At 43.3% G+C, this 22,668-nt stretch overlaps 1 protein-coding gene across 2 annotated transcripts in view; it reads right to left on the bottom strand.

The window, feature by feature from the left end:
• Nucleotides 1-20,136, bottom strand: part of SEPTIN10 (septin 10) — a 379,629-nt gene extending 359,493 nt beyond the window's left edge. For both annotated transcript variants that reach the window (XM_078658118.1, XM_078658119.1), the window contains exon 1: nt 19,839-20,136. In XM_078658118.1, coding sequence (XP_078514244.1) covers nt 19,839-20,048 — 210 coding nt within the window. In that variant the 5' untranslated portion in view covers nt 20,049-20,136. The remainder of the gene's footprint in view (nt 1-19,838) is intronic.
• Between the last annotated feature and the right edge of the window lie 2,532 nt (nt 20,137-22,668).

The raw sequence follows: 22,668 nt of genomic DNA, 5'->3' as shown, positions 1-22,668 counted from the left end.
CTATTAACACTGTGGTCAGTTCGGCCAGGGTAAAAATTGGAGACATTTATAAAGACCTAATCGCTGTACTACCAGACGATATTGATAAACATGCAAATATTTGGCAAAATAGGATTAATATCACAGAGGACCTAGCACACAAAGCACTCGAATTATCCAGCTCTATTCTAATGTCCACCAAGCTACAAGCTCAGTTCTACAAAACTTTTCGATCTTTATTATACACCCGAAAAGATTTCAAAATGGGGGGAGGGGAAGGGGACTCTCTGCCCCAGATGCAATAGACCTAAAGCCGATCTGATACATATGTTGGCTACATGTCATACTTTAGATAATGTTAAACGAGAAGTCTCTAACTTCCTATCGGAAATACTCAGTCAATATAGAGATCAGCTCAGCAGAAATCATGTTAGGGGTAGATAAAGTTACTAGACCTATTGCCATGCAGGGACTCATATATATTGCTATGGCAGTCTTAAGAATCTGTTTAACTTCCGCATGGCTGGATCAATATCCACCCACATTTCAACAGTGGCGGATGCGCTTCTTAGCTACATATAATCTTGAAATTGCCATTTATAGCCGGAAAGGTATCAAGAAAAAAATAAAGGGATTAAAAATTTGGGACCCTGTTAGATTATGGCTATTGAGCCCAGCATAGCTCAATTTGGTTGAGATATATCGAGTGCTTTAGGAATGTAACAATGCATTTCCATTTGTTTATTCTCTTTATTCTTCGAAGCCTGTATTTTCCTATTTTTCTTTATAATTTTCTATTCTTGTACTACTAATTTTCAAATTTCAAAATGTTACCTGTACCGGGAGGAGGGGTTACAGGGGGGGGGGGGGGGGGGGGTAACCATGATGTAAAAAAAAAAAAAGTGAAAAATCTCAAATATTTGTTTAAAAAAAAAAGGAATCAATTGTCTGCTTTTCTATGAAATTTCTTCTAAGTGTCTACTTTTGAAAACTGCAAATATTATTTAAAAATCGTACGAAATACTGAAACGCAATTACCTACCTGTTTGAGTTAAGCCCCCAGTGCTGGCCCAAGGAGACCAGTGATGGGTTCAAAAGTAACACGATCGTACTTTACCTGTAACCTAAATTTCCTCCCATTGGATAACATTGTCAGAATCATCTTGAAAAGTTTCTAAGTGTGAACTTTTAAAACAGCTTTATATTCAGGAAAATTCATCACAGTAACGAAAACATTTTTGCTAATCTGGGGTCAGCTTAGACCCCAGGACTGAATCTAAGATCTAGTCCTGCAACTACCAAAGTAATCCATAAAGTAATCAACTGTACTTTCCTATGAAAAACCCATTGAGCCCAATGCTAGAGTGTGTTTCAGAACTGTATTGCTGATTAGCTACCCTGTAATTATTGTGTGTACAAACGTATTGCTCCTCTGCAAAGTATTTACATGAGAGTACTCGTACCTTGAAAATTATCTTTTGATAACTGTTGGTTCTAAAAATAAAACAACTATATCTGTGGATATAAAAACAATTGGCCTGGAGTTCAGTCTTTGAGTGTGTGAAACCTTTTGCTGACTGAGTGTGTACAACAAGTGCTTTACACTGTCCTCTGGTACTGCCTTACTACTCGACCAAGCTACCACTTTGGAGAGTAAGGCCAGTTCGGACTTTAACCTCTGTTAAACCTCTGGGGTTGGTGGACTATACACACTGTACTTCCTTCTAGTCCAGTATATATAGAGCCACTTTCTCACAAGTGGGCAGCAGGCAGCATGGCATTGTTTTCATTCCCTCCCTGATCCCTGCTTCCCCTCCCCTTTGTGCTTCCTTCTAGAGCTCTCTCCTTAAAGAGACAGCGACCACGCTGCTGACATGTATTTTAAACAGGTAACACTGGATGTCGCACCTTACAGATGTGTACGATAAAGCGCCTGAGATTTGAAGAGATGATCAAGGCGGCAGGAGATCCAAACTCATTTGTCTCGCAAGTAGACAAGTCTGAGAACAGGAAGATGTTGCTGCCGTAACAGAGAAACAGATCACCACAGACTGATAGCATCATAGCATGTTAGGACTTCTGAGCAGCGCAGTCAGCAGTCTGGAGGTCGCACGGGTAGAGTAGGTGTCTGCCTGCTGGACAGTACACGCAGTAAGTTCCGTGGTACTGTGGTGGTGGGAAGACAAACTCTTCCTCGTTGTAAGATTCTTGTGTTGACCATTAGATGAGAGCGGCAGAGGCTTGGGGGACACTGAGCTGTTGACGTTGTGTTTATTGAGCAATGCGGCCACGGGGAGAAAACACATAGGCCCGTGTTTTGAAATTGGATAAAGTTTAAAAAGAAAAGCACTGGCAAAGCCAACAGGTCTCGTCTATGTTAGCGCTCTTGGCTTTGCCAATGACTTTCAGCCATGTTGTAGAGCAGCAGCATGGTTAAGTTACAAAAAGAAAACAAGCATTGGCATTGCCAAAAGGTCTCGCCGTTGGGACCTTATAAGTGTTTAGTCATGCTACAGTTAATGTTGTTGCAGTAAGAATATTGTGCCGCATAACTAAATACATATAAGGTCCCAAAGGCGAGACGTATTGGCTATGCCAATGCTTGTTTTTACTAGAAAGTAACGCAAGTAACCACATTCACTTTTCAAACTTGACCACTGTATAGCCTGCCCGCTCCTCAAACAGGAAAATCTCTCACCCAAGCCTGGCAGTGGTTTATTTTTTATGCCCACTCAGTATCTGTACAATAAAATTCAAGCTCTGCCTCACACCAAGCCAGATTTCCAACTACATGAATACTTACGTTTCATATAGGTGCAAAGAAAGTAATTTGACACCAGAACTAGAAGATCTTGAATAAAAGATTCAAGCTCTGCTGATATCTGAGACAGCAGATTCAACTTTTTTGCAATCGTAGGTCTGAAAAAGAAGTGGAGAAAATGGAGTGTTCGGAGAGGAGTGGGTTGGAGTGGCTATAGGACATGTTGACAACAAACATATTGTATGGACATTGTGAGTATTCACAAACATTCCAAATGGCATTCTCCACACAAAATGCACAACTAAGTTCACAATCAATAAGGTTGGGTTGAAGAGCGTACTTAAAAGTTTGAAAGTGCCACAGATATCATTTTGGGTGAGTATTTTGGTTTACAAGGGTGGCCGACCTAGTGACAGGAGAGCATTGGGCAGTTTTATTCATTTAATACACATGGTGGTGAAAATACATGTTGGAAACATAAATGTTACATTTTTGCATCAAGGGGGCATGTTGTCAGAGACCAGTGGTTGTAGTGTTGTACATGTACTGGAGGATGCAATGAAGGGGTATCAGTATGCTGCACCTGAATCAGAGAATTACATAACTGTGAAAGAGACAACTGTAGCGAGCATCAGTTACCAGATGAATATAATGAAGCATGTGAAATACATATAGAAACCAGGGTTTTTCCTATGTGAAAGTCTAACCTGGGATTTATGTTTCTTTGGTCATGAGGGTCAATTCTGCTAGAAATGAATACTTCTCTGTAGTGAAAAGCCTTTCAGGAAAGTCAGTGTTCCCACAGAACCCACAGTGAATGAGTAACTTCAAGCTAGTAATGTTGGTAATCTAAAGGACGAATGCATCCACTTAAGGGATTGGTGTCTGACTGAATGGCCACATGTTCAGAGTCGCTCACTCTGTCACCCTTCTGAGGACTTGAGTAACATTTGGATTTTGTATTTTTGCAATTGTATATCTCTTGCAGACATGGCCCGAAGGTCTCAGAGCGCTTCACAACAGTAGCAGGATACATGGGTACAGCGGGTTCCAGTTACAGTAATTAAACTAGGACGTTTACAACGGAAGATGGGTGCAGGAGTTACCACATGAGAATTACAGCAGTTGGTCAAAGGTCATACACAGTTAAACTATTCATTTAGATGGGGGGGGGGATCACATTACAAAGGTAAATCTGATCCTGGTGGTGAGAGTACTTAAGAATGGTTGAGGGTGATTAACCAAGGCGTCGGTCAAATAGAAGGAGCTTTTTGAAGGTGACTGGGCAGGTGGTTAGGCAGAGGGAGTGATGCAGGGAGTTCCAAATTCTTGTAGCACTACTAGAGAATGAGTGGCTCATGTAGCATTCTCGGCTGAAAGTGGAGGTGTTCCAGGAGCAGGGATTGAGCATTTCTGGAACCCCTATTTGCTCCAGAGATGTTCAGTTTCTCGTTTAGATAGGAGGGTAAAGAGGAGTGCAGTACCTTGTGGGTAATGCAAGCAGTTTTGAATTGGGCCCGCACCTCAATGGGACACCGTTGGAGAGTTAGCAAGGCAGGGGAAATGTAGTCACATTTCCTGAGATCTAACACGAAGTATGCTGCTGCATGTATTGTTGCTCTCATTGAGATGGGTAGCAAACATCCATTTTCTGTCAAAAGTGCTCGGCTGGCTGATTTTGTAATCATAATTCTTCTGATAAAGAAAATAATAAAAAGGCCCATCTCCACTGTTTACATCCACTACTGGCATTGGCAAAATCGCTATGATCTGGAAGGGTACATCATGCTTACTGGATGTGCTAGGACAAGGATTGGCAGAAACCAGTTTCAGCTTAGATTATGTCCAGAGAGGAAGACTCCTCCTTTAAGAGGCTTCAACAGAGATGGAAAACAGATTTGATACCTAGTGTGTTAAGGGTCGATGATGAATGCTTTGTATGATAAAAAAAAGTGTTCATGTTAGGACAGTCCTTCTCACTGCCCTGTAGGTGCACATTATGTAAAGTTTGCTACTGTACTGTAATAATACCACAAGTATCACACAAATTTCTTACATGCGTCTTGGTCACTGTTAAATAGTAAAACAATAAACAAAGTTTGGATAAATAAAGGAATAAATGAACTCCAGGATCTTCAAAGACCTAAGAGGCGCAAGTGAAGTGGTGTAAACTGTACGACAATGCAGAATATACATATGGTGTCCATATGCAGGCAACGCCAATGGGAATGTCTTAGGTAATTAACAGTTGTTGCTGTTTTACCCATGCTCCCTCCTCCCCACACAATTGAAAGTTGTGTGCAGTGGGAATGGTGCCCCATAACTTTCTTGAAAAGATCAATAAAAATAAAACAGAAGCAAGACAAAGATATGATGTTGTTAATGACCGATAGATGACCAATGATAATGCTCAGTGAGATTCATCCTCATTTTTAGGTCTTGCATAGGCAGTGCTTGTGCTGTCTCTTAGATGCTGTATTCAGGATAGGGGTATAAAGCTCCATCCACTTTCCTCCCACCTTTTTAATAGGTTCCTGTCCCTGTCCTTTTTAAATGCTGGCTTTTGATTGGTCAATAGGCTTAGTAGTCCCTCCTTAGTACAGCTTTGTCTCTTCTTGTAACCTCCCATGAGGACACCACCTGTTACATGCGTTACTCCCTAGGTTTGATTCTCAGCATCAGAGTACTATTAAAGGTCTTCAGGTAGGACACAGGCTTGGTTCTAAACAAAGCTGACAGTGGTTACTTTACTCACTAGCACAACTCACATTTATATGAGACCTTCTATAAATTTCCCTTCATCAGCTGCACACAGACCACTACCTAATCCAGAATTAATATACTAATTCCTTTGTCACATTTCAAAGCTTCTAATTGTATATATGGACATAGCTATTTGAATGTACTCGTGGTACTGTCTTACATGCAATGCATTATGGGTAGGGTGGATTTACCATTTCTTCTGCAGGGTGAAGTACCATATGTGACCAAAAGAGGGCCCACAGAGTACTGCACCCTGCAACATGGCTACGTAAAACAAGCATTGGCGTAGCCAATAGGTCTCACTTTTGGGACCTTATGTGTTTATCCTGAAATTTTGGCTATGTTGTAGAGCATTGTGGCTGATGTGCATTATGTTGAAAAGTTATACTGAAAAGTGTTAAGCATTTTTGTTACTTTTATAAAAATCAAGATGACATTATATACAACTGAACAACCTGATTAAAAACAGATTTTAACATAAAAAATGTTTTTCTTTTTTTCGTACTTATGTGGTACAGTGGTAATATGTGGAGTGGATTTGTTGCATTGAATAAAATTTAATTATGTGACGTGTACTTATGTGGCACTAAATGTTATTATATTGCGTGTATTTATGTTGCATTGAGTAGAGTGTAATTGTGATGTGTGATTATGTGGTACTTAGTGGTATTATGTGGAGTGTATTTATGGTGCATTGCAAATAGTGTCATTATGTGGTGTGTAATTATGTGGTACTGAGTGTTATGTGGAGTGTATTTATATTGCATTGAGTAGAGTGTAATTATGTGGCGTGTAATTATGTGGCCCTAAGTGGTATGTGTAGTATATTTATGTTGCATTGAATAGAGTATAATTATGTGGTGTGTAATTATGTGTTACTTAGTGGTATTATGTGGAGTGTATTTATGTTGCATTGAGTAGAGTATAATTATGTGGTGTGTAATTATGTGGCACTGGGTGGTATTATGTGGAGTGTATTTATGTTGCATTTAATAGAGTGTAATTGTGATGTGTGATTATGTGGTACTTAGTGGTATTATGTGGAGTGTATTTATGGTGCATTGCATATAGTGTAATTATGTGGTGTGTAATTATGTGGTACTGAGTGTTATGTGGAGTGTATTTATATTGCATGGAGTATAGTGTAATTATGTGGCGTGTTATTACGTGGCACTGAGTGGTATTATGTGGGGTGTATGTTGCATTTAGTAGATTGTAATTATGTGGCATGTAATTATGTGGCAGTGACTGGTATTATTTGGAGTGTATGTTGCATTGAGTGCAGTATAATTATGTAGCATATAATTATGTTGCACTGAGTTGTATTATGCGGAGTGTTTTTGTGTAGTATTGAGGAGAGTATTTATGTGGAGTGTAATGATGTGGCACCGAGTGGTATTATGTGGAGTGCTTGTTGCATTTAGTAGAGTGTAATTACGTGGTGTAATTATGTGGTTTTGAGTGTTATGTGGTGTGTATTTATATTGCATTGAGTAGAGTGTATTTATGTGGTGTGTTATTACGTGGCACTGAGTGATATTATGTGTATTGTATGTATGTTGTATTGAGTAGAGTGTAATTATGTGGCACGTAAATATGTCACCCTCGTGGTGAAGCTGACATTATACCCCTCTCCCCGTAGTCTTTTCCTTGGGTAATTACACAGCGTCATGAAGGCTCGCCGCCAGCACCCCACAGACACCTCATGGCAAATGTCTGCCCGCCCTGCGCTCAGCCAAGCCCTAAGAGCCCCTGTCCCTCAGGGCAAGATGACTTCATATGCTAAAACTAAAAAAGCACCCGTCTCGGAGAGCTGTGGCCACGCTCCAATGTACACAGCAACGGGTGACGCAAGCTTGACTCATAAAAGGCGGTACAGCACATATAGTACAAACATGTACAGCTGTACAGAACAGTTATCGCTCTCAACAGTCCATTTGTACTATATATATAGCAATATAGCAAGTGCAGGTTGGGTAGTAGCAGAGCACTTCCAACTGCAATGCAAGCTTCCCTCAGGTAAAGCACAGCGAGCGGACACAAACTTCGCTAACTCACAGAACAGATGGAGTATGGCAAGCAGACGTACAAGCGTCCCACATACACAGAAGAGGTACTGAATGGAATTTCAGTGCAAGCGTCCCTCGCACAAATCAATAGATAAAGCAGCGACAACATAAACAGTATCTATACATCGATCTTCACTAGGACTGGCCAGCCACTCATGAAGTGTGTATACGCTATATTACCTCGATATCAACTTGGATGTTGAGGTACGCTGCAGGTGTTTGGCAAAAGAATAAAATACGTAATTCTAGTCCATGTCAGAACAGTTTAATAACACACTGAGGAGTGTGTAAAACACTAGGAGGCCGAACCGCAATACCCTGGTTCTGACACAGACAGTGAGAGTCTGGCCCAGTCAGGTTTTACTAGCGATACAATGACTGACCCGGTCCCATTGTACGGGCACACACGCGCCCACAAAGACGCAGCAACAGACACACACGCACTACAGTGCCAGCAGTGTAGCAAGCTTGAATACCGACACGCAAAACCAAAGGCAGAAAGTCAATGCATAGGCCACACACATACACTCTCACTGCACTGGAAACAGAGGTGCAAGTCTACACAAATCACAGCGAACACATAAGGAATGGACACTAGCAAGCACGAATTTCCCTCAGACTGTAGAGATACACTGCGTTTCCCTTGCGGGAGCGAGCAGGGGCACCATCTGTTTGCAAGATAATTACAAACAGCCAAAGCTCACTCCCGCAAGGGAAACACCAAACATGCACACCTTGCTATACAAAGCAATGCAAATCGTGCACGTTTTTGTCCAAAAAGCTGATTGATTCCAAAAGGTCCCCTCTTAAGCAGCTCGTGCGCGCTGGCATTTATAATGCCAATACCCAACTCCAACAAAAGTGAGACCGATTGCATTTCCAATGCAATAGGTCTCGCAGTTGTTAAAGTTACAGCTGTTGGCGTTGAAAATGACAATTTTTTTACTTTTCCTTTTTTATCCCATTGGCAATAGTGCTATCCAAATATAATAAGTCCACTGCAGATGAAAAAAAACAAAAGTAAAAAACATTGTTATTTTTAACGCCAACAGCTCTCTACCTTTAACAACTGCGAGACCTATTGCAGTGCAAATGCTTGTTTCGTTCTGCATTTGTGTAATGGAGTAGATAATTACCAAAAGACAAGTCACACCTGTACCAATACAGCACTATAAATTAGCTCATTGCTATGCACTGTGTTTAGCAGACAAGATGTAGTATGACACAACATGGGCATCACACAATCTATAAGACTGACGTCCCCCCAAGTAGAAGTGCGAATACGTCACAGCATGTAGATAGGCCAATGAACATGCTGTCCTTTACACTCTTAGTCAACAACCAGAATTTCAAAAGTGATGGTTTATTCCTTCACAAGGACTGGGTTTCCAAATGTCATTAGTGAAAGTGTCTCTATTTTCTTCCAAATTCAAAGATCAAATTGATAAAGTAAGAGATTCGAGCTGTGTTTGAAACTGGATCTTCCTTTCATCTTTCCTTGACAAGACTGGACTACATTGTGGGCTTTCTATCATTGCCTTTCCAAGCAATTTTCTTGCACCTTTATGTTGCACAATACCAAGAAAGGAAATCCTTATTTGGTTTTAAATTTCCCTTTCTCCAAATTCAAGGAAGCAGTTTGGAATAAAGCCATTCCACATGGAAGCCAGGAATGGAAGATCGATTTTTGGGCAAAAATCCAATATCACGCTAGAGACAGACCATCAGCTATCTTGATTGGGCAAGGTGAGGAGACTGTGTTACAGGAGGGAATGTGGCACATAAATTACTAGGAGCCACTTGCTGGCTAATTAGCAGTTTCTTGTAGGAGATAGCCAAGTGTGCCCTTCACGTGGACAACATTTCTGCAGTCAGGAACATTTGCAAATAAGGCCATGACTGGTTAAAAGGGCTAGCGGGTCGGGCCAAAGATGGTTTGGCTTTTTTGCATGGACAACAGAGTTAGGATTAAGGTTGAATACCATTTTGGGTCAAACCAAAGAATCACGTGCTTTCATGTTCTTTAGGGTCATGAGTGACTATGCTTTGATGCCATAGTGCTCTCACATATCTATGGGCTCTGGGATATCTGTCAGTTAGATGTATTTGCTTCAGAGCTCAATTGGAAACTTCCAAGGATTTTCAGTTTGAAGCCATATCTAGAGGCAGAGACTCACAAGCCTATCTCCTGCCTTCACCCATACTCCAAGGTAATACAATAATATCCATTCTCCAGGACCCTGAAAGTGACAGTGAATGTTAGAATAGACAAGGCATGGTTACTGTTAGTAAACTATCTTTCAGAAGGCTCAAACGGTATTCTTAACCACTACCATGGTCTTCAGTCTTTAGCAAGTAACTGCCTTTATCTGCTCAATTGCTTCTGAATCTAGTTGGTACCATTTGTATGTGCTGGCTTCGCAGTTCATAAATAGTTCCTCGAACTTTCTCATGAATCTCCGTCAATCATCAAAAAGCCTTGGGCTACATCAATCTTCGAAAATTCTTAGCAAACCTGGTAAATCTGGGTTTGCTGATGATTAGAACAGGAGCTTAATCCCATTTGTGCTCCTTCACTGGCGAAGATCAAATTTTAGGTGCCCTCGTTTGCCAATGGCAAAGTGTTATATATCATAAATTAATGGAGATCAATATCTTCATGTCATATTTTGATTAAAGGTGTCCATGTTGGGAAGTGTTTCTCGATTAAAAAGGCCTTCTGTTCTATGTGCCTGAAGACAATCTTAAGGCTCAGTTTTCAGTAGTGTGGGATGTCAGAGTAGTGTTAAATTTGATTTAAAAATTGCTGGATGAGGAGGATCCATCCTTGACCTACTAATGTGTGATGCCTAATTTCTTTTAGAAGTCTATCAGTTGTGAAAGCTTTAGGACCTAGATAATACAACCTCTCACCATTCGCTCCAGAGGGAGTTTTGTTTATGTCACAAGGAAAAACAAACTGTTGTTTAGCATGTTATGAAGCAATGGGTGTTGCCTTCAGACCACCTCAACATTCAGGTTTCATTTTCTTCAACAAACCTTTTATTATAGTTTCTTCTCCCACTGTAGAAACATGGATTATGGCTAAAGTGGTCGCAGACATCAGCTTTTGGGGCTCTTTCAACTAGAGCTGCAATGTCATCACAGGGGTTGTTGGTGCTTGAGATTAGTTTGTTTTGGGATTTCACGCTCTGGAAATTCTATTACAAACATGCCTCGTATTTCAAAATGTGATTGACAGAGCTTAAACTGGTCATAAAAGATCTTGACAGAAAATATTAAGTGCAGCTCAAGTGGAGGTTTAGATTCCATTTGAGACCTGGAGGCAAATATAATTCCTTGTAAAAACCTCCCTTAATGTTTTTTCTTTTAGTCTGATTTTAGGTTGGGAGGTCTTAAGTGCCTAAGATCTCGAAGTGCTCTTTTTACCTTTGGACTCACATTTTTAATTTCTGCTGTTCAAATACTTAATTTGGACGCTCTTTAAGGAACGACCACAAAGGAGAACATAGTTACAGCATGCACGTTTCTTTTAAATGGTCTGCCAAAAACTGTCCACATTGAAATTAAATTCTGGCTATTAGGGATAGAAATGCAAATCATATACATGTTTTATGGGGTTTTTTGTCCTCCAATTTAAATGGATTTTTGTGTTGTATTGGTCTTTATATCCCACTTTTCACACCCTTTGTGAGTCAATTGTTGAGTGTAGAAACACCCTATTTGTAACACTGTTCTTATGTTCCTGCTAGAGAATACAGTAGACAGGATACAGTGTTAAAATGTACCCATGTGTCTTTAACAGAGTCCAAACTTCTTCTCGTGTTAGTGAGGGAGATACTACATACGGGATCCAGTGGCCATTACTAGATCGCAAATGGCATGGATGTGTCAAATGATGTAGCATACTTAAAATAGCCAAGTTGTCAATAACACAGATCCTCCTTACTAAACCTAGCTATACAACCCAGCGGTATGATGTTCTAGTCCACACCGAGTTTTTCAGGAAACTGCCAAAACCTAATCAATTCCCCCAAAAATATACAGGAGGATTACAGAATTTGTTACAAGACTAGTAGTTCTGTTATCAATGAAATACCTTTACTATTATTTCTACAGCACATTCTCACTGTGCAACAAAATTCAGCTGCACCTCAGTGAGGAGGCCCGTGTAGACAAACAGGTCTGGGTTTGCTTGTGTTCCGCTCTGGAGGGGACTTGACCTGGCAGTTTGCATTGGACTATTTCTACTAGAGCAGGGCCAAGAACGGTTTGCTCTTGCCTGAGGCCGAGATTAACTGAACCAACATTTTTATTATGTACTATACTGATAAAGATACAACAAACAACAATGTGATTATAGGAAAGCTTGAATTAATCTTAAAATGTAACACATGGAGTAGCCCTATTAACCCAAACAGAAGCTAAGCCACTAAATACAAAAAGCAATGTCTCAAAGACTTATTTTAGAAAAAGTAAAACAATGGGAGGGACTCCTAACTAAGCCCAGAAGAGTAATTCTGAGTAAAGCACTAGATAATAATGCATTATAATACAGTAAGATGCAATACATATTAGTGCAGATCCTGGGTGCTCTAGGGATCACAGAGTTAAGTTCATGTAGTTAACAAGGTGCATTATCCAACAAAAAGACTGTAGGAACAATCATGTATATAGTGAAGGAACAGAATCACACGAATTTCTTAGTCAACAACTTTCATCCTTAAGTCGCTGAGGTTCATGATAGGTTAACCCTACCAAATCACTTTCATAGTCATCGTCAGGCAACAAATATTGAGTAAAAGCAAAAAGAAGCTTTTGAGGGCTAATTTCAAAAGGTGTTGAAGTCGGTCACATAGTTTCCAGTGAGCAAGTCCCTTAGATCTAAGAGCATGAGGAAAGTTTGAGGAAAAGCACTATAGGATAGTGTAAGTGGGCCATGTGAGTTGGGCCAAAGTACAAAGCAGTGCAGCAGTCGGTGTCAGTGTATAAGCTGTGTCCAAGGTGTGGAACCTTCATCTTCCGAAGTTGTCCGTGGAGCTTCCCCAAAAAATGTAATTCGTTTCTTGATTACTGCTGGAACCATCATGGAATCCCCACAAGCTGGCACATCAGGGTCATTGTCAATTGACACCTTTCTAAGATTTCAGGAATTCTTACAATGTCCATGTGCTTTCGCTGGAATCTGTCAATCATAAGAGAATCTTGGGCTCCAAACTGAAAATGAAGCTTGTCAATCCGAGTTTAGTTGGTGTTTAGTAAACAAACAGATCCCGTTTGTGCCCTACCAATGGCGGTAGGGAATTTTTTTTGATGTCTTTATATTCTGATGTTAAAGATGACCATATAGTAAATACATACAACAACTATATCTGCTGATCAGATCTTGATAAAAAAGGGACAGGCTGGTAAGTATTTTTAGTTGAAAGATCTCTTTGAATTTTTGTTTTCAATTTACAGTAGCCAAATAATGAAGAACTACGACTATTCTCTTGTGCCTGCTTCGCTTTCATAAAAACATCAGATGTAAAGGACTTGATGTGAATAATTGAGCTTTCTCTTTTGGTGGGGTCTTGTTTTATGTTACTAGATTCAAAAAATAGCTACCCGTGCTACTTTTTCCAGTTTTCCTAGTAATGCACAAATGTGCATGCACAAATGTCTCAAATGTTATGAAGCACAGACTGCCATTTTTCAGACCAACTTCTGCTTTACACCTGTCGTTTATGATTCTAGCCACTCTGACAAGATAGACAAGGCGAATTTTAACTGAAGCAAGTGGCTATGCACCAGCCTGTAGGGCTCTTTTATCAAAGCGCTGATGGCACTCAAGATGGGTTTGACTTCTGGAACACTGGGACATATTTTAAAAGTGGCACTATGGTATTGAGAACATATTTAGGACTTGTTATCATAAACCTAAAGCTCATCAGCTTCAGAAGAACTACGACCCACCACCACCCGCAACAGGTTCCCCGCCGAAGCTGGAGCAAGATCACCGCCGAGCAGCTCACCGCCTCCCTCAACCAGAACACTCCCACAAGCACAACGGACTCCAACGAAGCAGCCAGCAACCTCACTAAGTGGCTGACCGCCTGCGCCGATGACCTCGCACCACTAAAGAACCCTCCCAGCAGACCCGGCAGCAAAAAAAAAAAACCTGGTTCACCGACGAACTCAAGGAATCCAAGAAGAACTGCCGCACCCTCGAGAAAGCCTGGCGGCTCGACCAGACCTCCGACAACAGGACCGCCCTCAAGCACGCCACCCGCAAACACCATCAGCTGATCCGCGCCACCAAGAAGACGGCACTCAAAGAACGACTGGACAACAACGCCCACGACAGCAAGGAACTCTTCAGCATCGTCAAAGAGTTCTCCAACCCCAGCGCCGGAAACAACGACATCACTCCCTCGCAAGACCTCTGCAACTCACTCGCCTCGTTCTTCCACCGGAAGATCGCCGACATACACAACAGCTTCGACGCACAGACCACGCACCCTACCACCGTACCAACGCCCACCACCACCACCCTCCGCAACTGGACCCCGATCAGCACCGAAGACACCACCCGCACGATGAACTCCATCCACTCCAGATCACCAACCGACCCATGCCCACACCACATCTTCAACAAAGCCGACGCCATCATCGCACCCCATCTCCGAGACATCATCAACTCCTCCTTCCACACCGCCACCTTCCCGGAGAGCTGGAAGCACGCAGAGCTGACCGCCCTCCTGAAGAAACCAACGGCGGACCCCACTGACCTCAAGAACTACAGTCCCAACTCGCTCCTTCCTTTCCCGGCCAAAGTCATAGAGAAGACCGTCAGACAGCTTGCCGCCTTCCTCGAGACGAACGGATCCCTCGACCCCTCGCAGTCCGGGTTCCGGGCCAACCACAGCACCGAGACCGCCCTAATCGCAGCCACCGACGACATCAGAACCCTGATCGACAACGGGGAAACAGCGGCCCTCATCCTCCAGGACCTCTCTGCGGCGTTCGACACTGTCTGCCACCGCACCCTAGTGAAGCGCCTCAGCAACATCGGAATCCGAGAGAAAGCACTGGAGTGGATCATCTCGTTCCTCGACGGAAGAACCCAGAGAGTACGCCTCCCTCCGTTCAGATCCGAGGCCACCGAAGTCATCTGCGGAGTACCACAAGGATCCTCACTCAGTCCAACCCTCTTCAACATCTACATGAGCCCCCTCGCAGCCATCGCACGCCAACACAACCTCAACATCATCTCCTACGCCGACGACACCCAGCTGATCCTCTCCCTCACCAACGACCCCACCACCGCCAGAGCCAACCTACACGAAGGGATGAAAGACGTCGCCGACTGGATGAGGAACAGCCGCCTTAAACCAAACTCAGACAAGACGGAAGTCCTCATCCTGGGATCATCACCCTCCGCCTGGGACGACACCTGGTGGCCCCCGGCCCTGGGCACCACTCCCAAACCAACGGACCACGCACGCAACCTGGGCTTCATCCTGGAATCCTCCCTGTCGATGACCAGACAAGTCAACGCCGTCTCATCTTCATGCTTCAACACCCTGCGCATGCTCCGCAAAATCTTCAGATGGATCCCCACTGAAACCAGGAAGAACGTCACCCAGGCACTCGTCACCAGCCGACTGGACTACGGGAACACCCTCTACGCCGGAACCACAGCCAAACTTCAAAAAAGACTCCAACGCATCCAGAACGCCTCCGCACGACTCATCCTGGACATCCCGCGACACAGCCACATCACCGGACACCTGAGAAACCTGCACTGGCTCCCAGTCAGCAAGAGAATCACATTCAGACTCCTCACCCACGCACACAAGGCTCTCCACGACCTGGGCCCCAAGTACCTCAACGACAGCATGACCTTCTACACGCCCACCCGCCAGCTACGATCGACCAGCCACGCCCTCGCCACCGTACTACGCATCCGCAGAGCCACCGCCGGAGGAAGATCCTTCTCCTACCTGGCAGCCAAGACTTGGAACTCCCTCCCCACCCATCTTCGGCGAACCCAAGACCATCTCTCCTTCAGGAAGCAGCTCAAGACCTGGCTGTTCGAGCAGTAACATACCCCTCTCCCCCAGCGCCTTGAGACCCTCCCGGGTGAGTAGCGCGCTATACAAATGCCGTGATTGATTGATTGATCATGTATGTGAAAATGTGATTAACATGCTTTAAACTTGTCAATAAAAGAGATTCTGGTCTAGCAAAAAGATAGAAATTGTATTATTAACCATTGATAATCCCTCGCTCGTACTGTCATTATGTACTTCAGTTCGAAAGACAGTTGTGGAATTAATGAAGATTTCTAAAAAGAGGCTGAAGTTAAGACAACTCCCTAATTCAGCGAAGATAAAAACGATGCTTAAAAAAAAAAAAAACTGCATTTGGAAACGGGGGTTGGGGTTCTGGAAGATTTTATTAATTTAGCTCCTTTGCTATTGTGGGTAAAACTCAGGAGCACCCCTAGAGCTAGTCTATCTAGGGAAGTTTTTATTGTTTAAATCTCGACAACGTGAACGCCATTCCGTGGTTGGCTTATGTTTAAAATGCCTTCGCCCCCCCCCAGGTTTGATTGATCTTTTCAACCCACATAAATATAGGATCTCAGACCAAGGAGAGGGTGAAAAAGAGTTTTGCCTCACTTTGTGAAGAGGCTAACATTGAAAAGTCTCTGGGCTCCTGTCTCATTATTAATAATATGCAAATTTTAAATGTTTCTAGTATTGAACCGTACTTTACATGGATTGTTAATCCACAGCATAGGTTTTATGTGTCAAGGTTGAGACTAAATGTAATCCACCATTTAGTTGCTTTGCCGTCGGAGGGCTCTTGGGTCACTTCCTTTTCGAAATGTCCGGGTGAAACTGTCTCAACCCAATCACCTGTGCACTTTATGCTATTTTGAACCTTGTATAATTTGTTATGGGTTCGATTTTTAAGTCCTATCCTTTGAAAAGCACTTTACCTCACGTAAAGAGGGCCTAGAATATATTCAATCTTTAGCTCACCAGAAATCTGTACGCCCACATTTAATTAAATTATGGGTGCTATGAAACTTTATGCAATGTAAAATATTTTTATTGTGATTTTAGCATTTTTAATGAATAACATATTTTGTATGACATTGTCTCAACCCTATCAAACTGTGCACTTTATGCTATTTTCTATTTTGCATCTTGTATCGCTCATGAAACGTTTTTGTTTTTTTACAGCTTGCCCATTGCGCAAAGACCTCTACCTTATATAAAGAGGGCTTATATTATATTGAATCTTTAGCCTGCCAAGTAATCTGTAGGGATACTCACTCCTAATTAGATCATTGCTGCTATGAAACGCAGGAAATTGTATGTAAAGAAAAAGATTTTTATTGTGATTTTAGTATCTTCTGTGTAGCTGTTGTGTTATCTGTAATTTGATTTTTGTATTTATTTATGTGCTTTTATGCCGAATATGGTCGAATAAAGATTTTTGACTAACTGACTACAAGATTCCCAAAGATAAGTTGTTGGCAAAGTTGTCAGTGCTAAGTCTTTCTAGAGTGATAACCTCGTTTAGGCTGAGAAGACGCTCTTGTGATCCTTTACAAGATGTCCATTGCTTTCCAGTGCTGTGCTTTAACTGTGCAAGTCACTTATCACGAGCCAACAAGAGTCGCTTGAACGAGCTGCCAGCAGCGCTGAACTCTCTGTAGCTTGCCAAATGGTCAGTCACATCTGACCCCGCAATGCACATCCCTTGCGGATGCCGGACGAGGCCCAGAGGGGAGAGTTGCACATCCTGTCGCTTCCCGATCTATAAATGTGGAAAAAAAACAGCGGAACATCTGCCCTCACTCATTTTGTGTGGACGTAAAAGAAAATCAGCCCCGCACTTCATCTGGGCAAAAGCACAATAGACTACACGCTATCATTGGGTAGATAAAATAATTTTCACCACATGTTTAATTTTGATAGAAATACACGATCCTCCGCTCTCTCGTGAGGACAAAAACACAAGTATCCACACTTCTTTCACAACAGAAGATGAGAATCCCAATATTGTCATTTGGGAGGCATATCTGACCATGTTTTTACGAAATGACCACATTTGCTGAGCTTGCATTCCAAAGGGGGATGGGGAGCATGACGCTGGCTGTATGTCTGGTGATTGAAAGTTGGCAGGCATGCTTATGTTTGTTTTCCTCCAGCTCGCGCAGGAGGACTTCCCACCAGCTGCAGGACGGCGTGTGGCAATGCAATTCGATAAAAATACAGATTGCAAGGGAATGTATAACTTTGTCACATTTCAACTTCATATTTTGCTAAGCTCTGCAAATTTAGAAGTGTCTCCATAGACACAGTTAACGTTTTTTGCAACTTTTCAGATTTCCATCTCTGTGCTTCATTCCAAGAATTAGTTGCTGTTAATTGTAAAGTAATACACCTATTATTAATGTAATGAACCTCGTGAGCATGCTGCATCAGTCTGGTTGCACGTGCACAACTCAATCTCATTTGAGATGATTAAAACAGACATTCCTGTACACTCATAAAGCAACACCAAACCATATGTTTGTCAGATTAGTACAACCCAAATCCAATAGTACAACACATTCCACACACGTACCAGCACCCACAATAATAAAACATGTCAGACAACCTGCCTGCACCCACCTTGTGCACAGCAGGGTAGCAATGCTAAGTAACATAACACGTGTTTGTAAACCACACTTATCACCCGTGAGTCTCAAGGCGCTGAATAACAGATGTTTATTGTTACCCAACGGTACTCACTTTATTGACCTCAAATGGATAAAAGGCTGAGTGCCCCCGCCGAGATTTGAACATGTAACCATGAGGTCGAACACAGGCCCCTGCAGTGGATGCATTAGTCCACTAAGCCACCAGACCCGGCTAGGTGGCAAAGAGACAGCTCACCCTGAACCTCCTGAGAAAGGACCAACAAAACACGTTGTACTGATGGATTCTCTTTCTGCATTCCTCACGAACCTTTGCATATGTGAACATTCCAATGCATGGTGTATACACTTACTTTTGCGTATTCTACATTCTTACAATCAATACAGTACCATTGTCACTTAACTGGCAACATCATAACATCCAACAATTATATAAACTCAAAACATACATGCTTTTACCTCCACTTCCCAAGTACTGCGTATCCCAACACCACTGTCAGGGCGATTTACAAGTATCTGTTCCTCAAGAATCATCGCTAAATATGTAATTGAACAGAATGAGCATTATGCATCCCATAAAAACAAAAACATATCTTCACAGTTACTATGGTCAATGATAAGATGACCCAGGACATGCAGAAAGGCACCCACAACTGTGGACAGCTCCAGAATTATATATACATTGCAGAATTATGATAATTTAACAATCTGCCTTCATCTGGTGTAAGTAAATATTATTACAAGTCCATTAGAGATAGATAGTTAAAAAGATAGAAAGATATATCCAATGTCATTACAGAAAACGTTTTGTACTTCCTTTCCGTGATTAACAGTCTTTCAATTGTATTTGCATGTACACGGGTAAATCCTAAATATGTGTGCCCAGAGTAAAAATACTATTATTGTCCCAAAATATCACTCAGTCAATTGGCAAACAATATAAATGTTTCCTGGGTCTTAAAAGGGTTTGATTTTGGGCTGCCCAAAGGTTGGCTTGGAGGTCCTGCACGCACACTCCATCAACATGCAAGCTTCCCAATGAAACATCCTGTTTATTTAGAGTGGTAGCCATTCTCCTCTATGGTTTTTACCAGCGTATATGTCTTTAATTATTTTCTATCAGTTAGAATCACTGTTATGATTATTTCAATTCCTAAAAAAAAAAAAGTGAGAGGCAAAGTTTGTGGGTTTTTTCGCCCTCAACATATTGTAAAAGTAAAGCTTTCCAAGCTAGTAACGCCTTTCAGAAGAGCCACACCTTCTGAAGTAGTTTTACTTTTCGGCTGAATGAAGTGGCGGTGACCACAGAGCTGAGGACGGGTCACGCACGCGCGCGCAGCCCGGTCTGCGGCTGACTGCGGAGGCGGCACCCCAGCCCCACCCCGGACTCCCACGGGATACCGAAAATTCCCAGCTTCGAGGAAGGGCCCAAGTCCCCGGAGTATCGAAAACTCGAAAGAAAGTGTCCGCAAGTAACCGAACAAAAAAGTGCCCAGCGACCAATCTCAGTAGTCGGAGCCACCCTCACGTCTGACACCCCCCCCACCCGGTTCAGTTAACTCACCAACTGCCGGGCGATGTTTGCGGAAGCCATGGGGGAGCTCTGGGCCAACGGGTGGGGCAGCGGGCTCAGCTGCGCCGACGGCGGGAGGGCTAGATGGTAGAAGGGATGGGGTAAATCGTCTTCGCTGTCTTCTCCCGGTCGGCCGAGCCCTGAGTCTGACATGCCGCCCCTAACGCCCCTTTCCTCTCCCTCCTCCTCCTGATGCATCATGCCCCCTTCCTCCCTTCGAACCAGGTCGCCGCTCGGGGGGGATTTTCAAATGTCTCGGAACGTACATCAGCCGCGGGTGCGGAACCCAACCGACCTCGACCACGCACCTCTCCGGCCAGCGGCAGACTCGAATTTAGAAAAAAATGTAATGGCGCCCAATCAGAATTCCTAATTGGTCTGCTTTTAACCATACGATTTAATGATACTCAATTTATCGAATTTGAAACTATTTTGTGGCTATGTCTGGATTAGAACTCGTAATCACAATTATTGTATGTTTTTGCTACAAGCATCCAATTCACAGAGTAATCCTAACGGAGCTGATATTTTTCCCCTTTTACACTGTTGTCTAAATCATCAGTGTTTTTAATAAAGCGGGTCTCGTTTTCCATAATTAACCTTTTGGGATTCTTCACCAAATTTGGTCCTGTTTAGAAATCCATTCTATGTGACGGATGGGATTATTTTCATTTGTTTATTTACTTGTTTGATTTAACGCGGTATGATATACACATTGAGGAACAAAAAGCCTAAACTGAAAACAACATCTGAAGCTGCAGAGAAGTGATATAATCTGCCTGGGAATTCAAGGCGAAGCCTCATTGTTTTGAGAGTATCCACCTGATGATTTAGAAGTTTGTGCAATATTGGCATTTTCAAGGGCACTGGGTGTGATGTTCTTAGATTGTTCAATAAAGACCTCCTGTTTCTAATCTACATTTGTATGAAGTCACCTTTATTACACTGGGCATCCGGTTTAAGAGGATATTGTTGCTGGTAAGGTGCAGCCCCTGTGTGGGGCCTACACCGTGGTATGCCCCTGCCTAGATACCTGACACAAATGACACTCACACACTAGGTCTCAGTATCTGAGTGAGACCCTCAGCGGTTTCCTCCCTTTTATTTTACCCCCTGGCCAGAGGATGTCATGTAGCTACTTGACATACGATGTCTTAGAGTCGCTGGCTGGATTGAGGATTGTGCCGGAGGCTGTACCGATGGGATTGACTGCGAGTGGGCAGATCACAGGCAGGAGAGTCAGCAGGCGTGTCATCTTGACAGTTTCCTCCAGCACTCACTGGACCTTGACTTGGAGGGTCACTCCCTGCTGTGCCGCATTCTTCGCCCTCCGGCCGGTCAGCATTATTTTTGTTGTTGCCTGAATCGGAGGTTACTACCTTCTTGAACCGTGAGATGTTTCTGGCTACTACTTGTCGATCTTTCCTGGCTGTCACCATAGTTCCATCACTTTTGACAACGGTCCAAATCCCGGGCTCTTATGGTGTTTTGAACTTCCACCGGGTTCGTGATCTTTGATAACAATGGAATCACCGCGTAGAAGTGATCTTGTCTTTGCCCTTCGGCGTTGACTGGCTAGAATGTTGCGCCAGTCACGGCATGCTTGGGTCTTGCAGATGTTACGTGGTGGGGGCATCCACCCTGGGCATGTGGGGATAAAGTCTATCCAGGGTCTGCTGAACATCAAGGGCCACGGGGCTTGTTCAGTCGTGCATTGAGGTGTGCCCAAATATTCTCTTCAGAAATGTTTGCAGGTGGCATTCGGGTTCATTCTGTTCGGTCGTGGAGATGCAAAGTGTTTTATTCAGTGTGCACATGAACCTTTTGACCTCGCCGTTAGCTTTTGGCTACTGCGGGGTGATGCAGCGGTGGCATATTCCTCTTTGTTTTAGATCTTCTGCACCGTGGATCGGTGGTCCGTTGTCTCTTGTGCTTCAGCGGGTAGGCCAAAGGTTGCAAACATCTTGTCAAGGACTGGAGCCTCATGGACAAAGACTGCAAAGTTGATTACTTCCGCAACGGGATACTTCGAGTAGGCATCTACCAGGATGAGAGAGGTTCTTCTGTCGGGGAAACTTCCGAAATCCAGGCTTAGTTTGGACTATGGATCTGTGCATGGCTCTTCAGTAATCACCAGCCTTTCTGACGTACTCGTTAACTGGCATGCTGGGCACTTTCGTACAAAGTCTTCGGCCATTTCTTCTAGCCCGGGAAAACCGCAACTCCAGGCGGGTGCTGAAGGCAGTGATATACCGGCTTGGCTCCGCTAGTAGCAACTGGTAAAATCCGGCGTTGATGTCCAGGTTCGAAAACCAGTGGGAGCCGTCGACGTCCACTATGATATTATCCTTGGTTGGTATGATGTGCCGCTTACGCTTGATGGCGCAGTTGGGGAGTCTCATGGCAATGTATAGATGGATTTTCACAGGTAGGTTGGGTTTTTCTGCAATCACCATCGGTGAGCCCCAGGGGGTTGGCCCTGAAACTTTTTCTATTACACCTTCTTGTTGAAGCCTCTTGAGTTCCTTCTACACTAGCGAGCGAAGATGGAATGGGATGCAGCGGTATCAGAGAACCACTGGTGTGACTGAGAGGTCGATTTGAAGTCTCACGGCGGATGGGGGTATTTCAGACAGCCCAGGCCTTGGAATAGGTCAGGGAATTTGGCTTATCAGATCGTCGATTTGGTGCGTTCGTACGCTCTTGGCAGAGGACACCAGGCCAAGGTCTTCTGCTGCGTGCCTGCCCATCAACATGTTGTTGTGACTTCTTGGTCATCAGATTGTATGGGTACTGACATCTGTCCTCGGAGAGGCAAAGG

The sequence above is a fragment of the Lissotriton helveticus genome, chromosome 8, assembly GCF_964261635.1.
Source record: "Lissotriton helveticus chromosome 8, aLisHel1.1, whole genome shotgun sequence".
Lineage (NCBI taxonomy): Eukaryota > Metazoa > Chordata > Amphibia > Caudata > Salamandridae > Lissotriton > Lissotriton helveticus.
The sequence above is the reverse complement of the archived record's forward strand: the minus strand, read 5'-3'. Positions and strand labels throughout refer to the sequence as shown.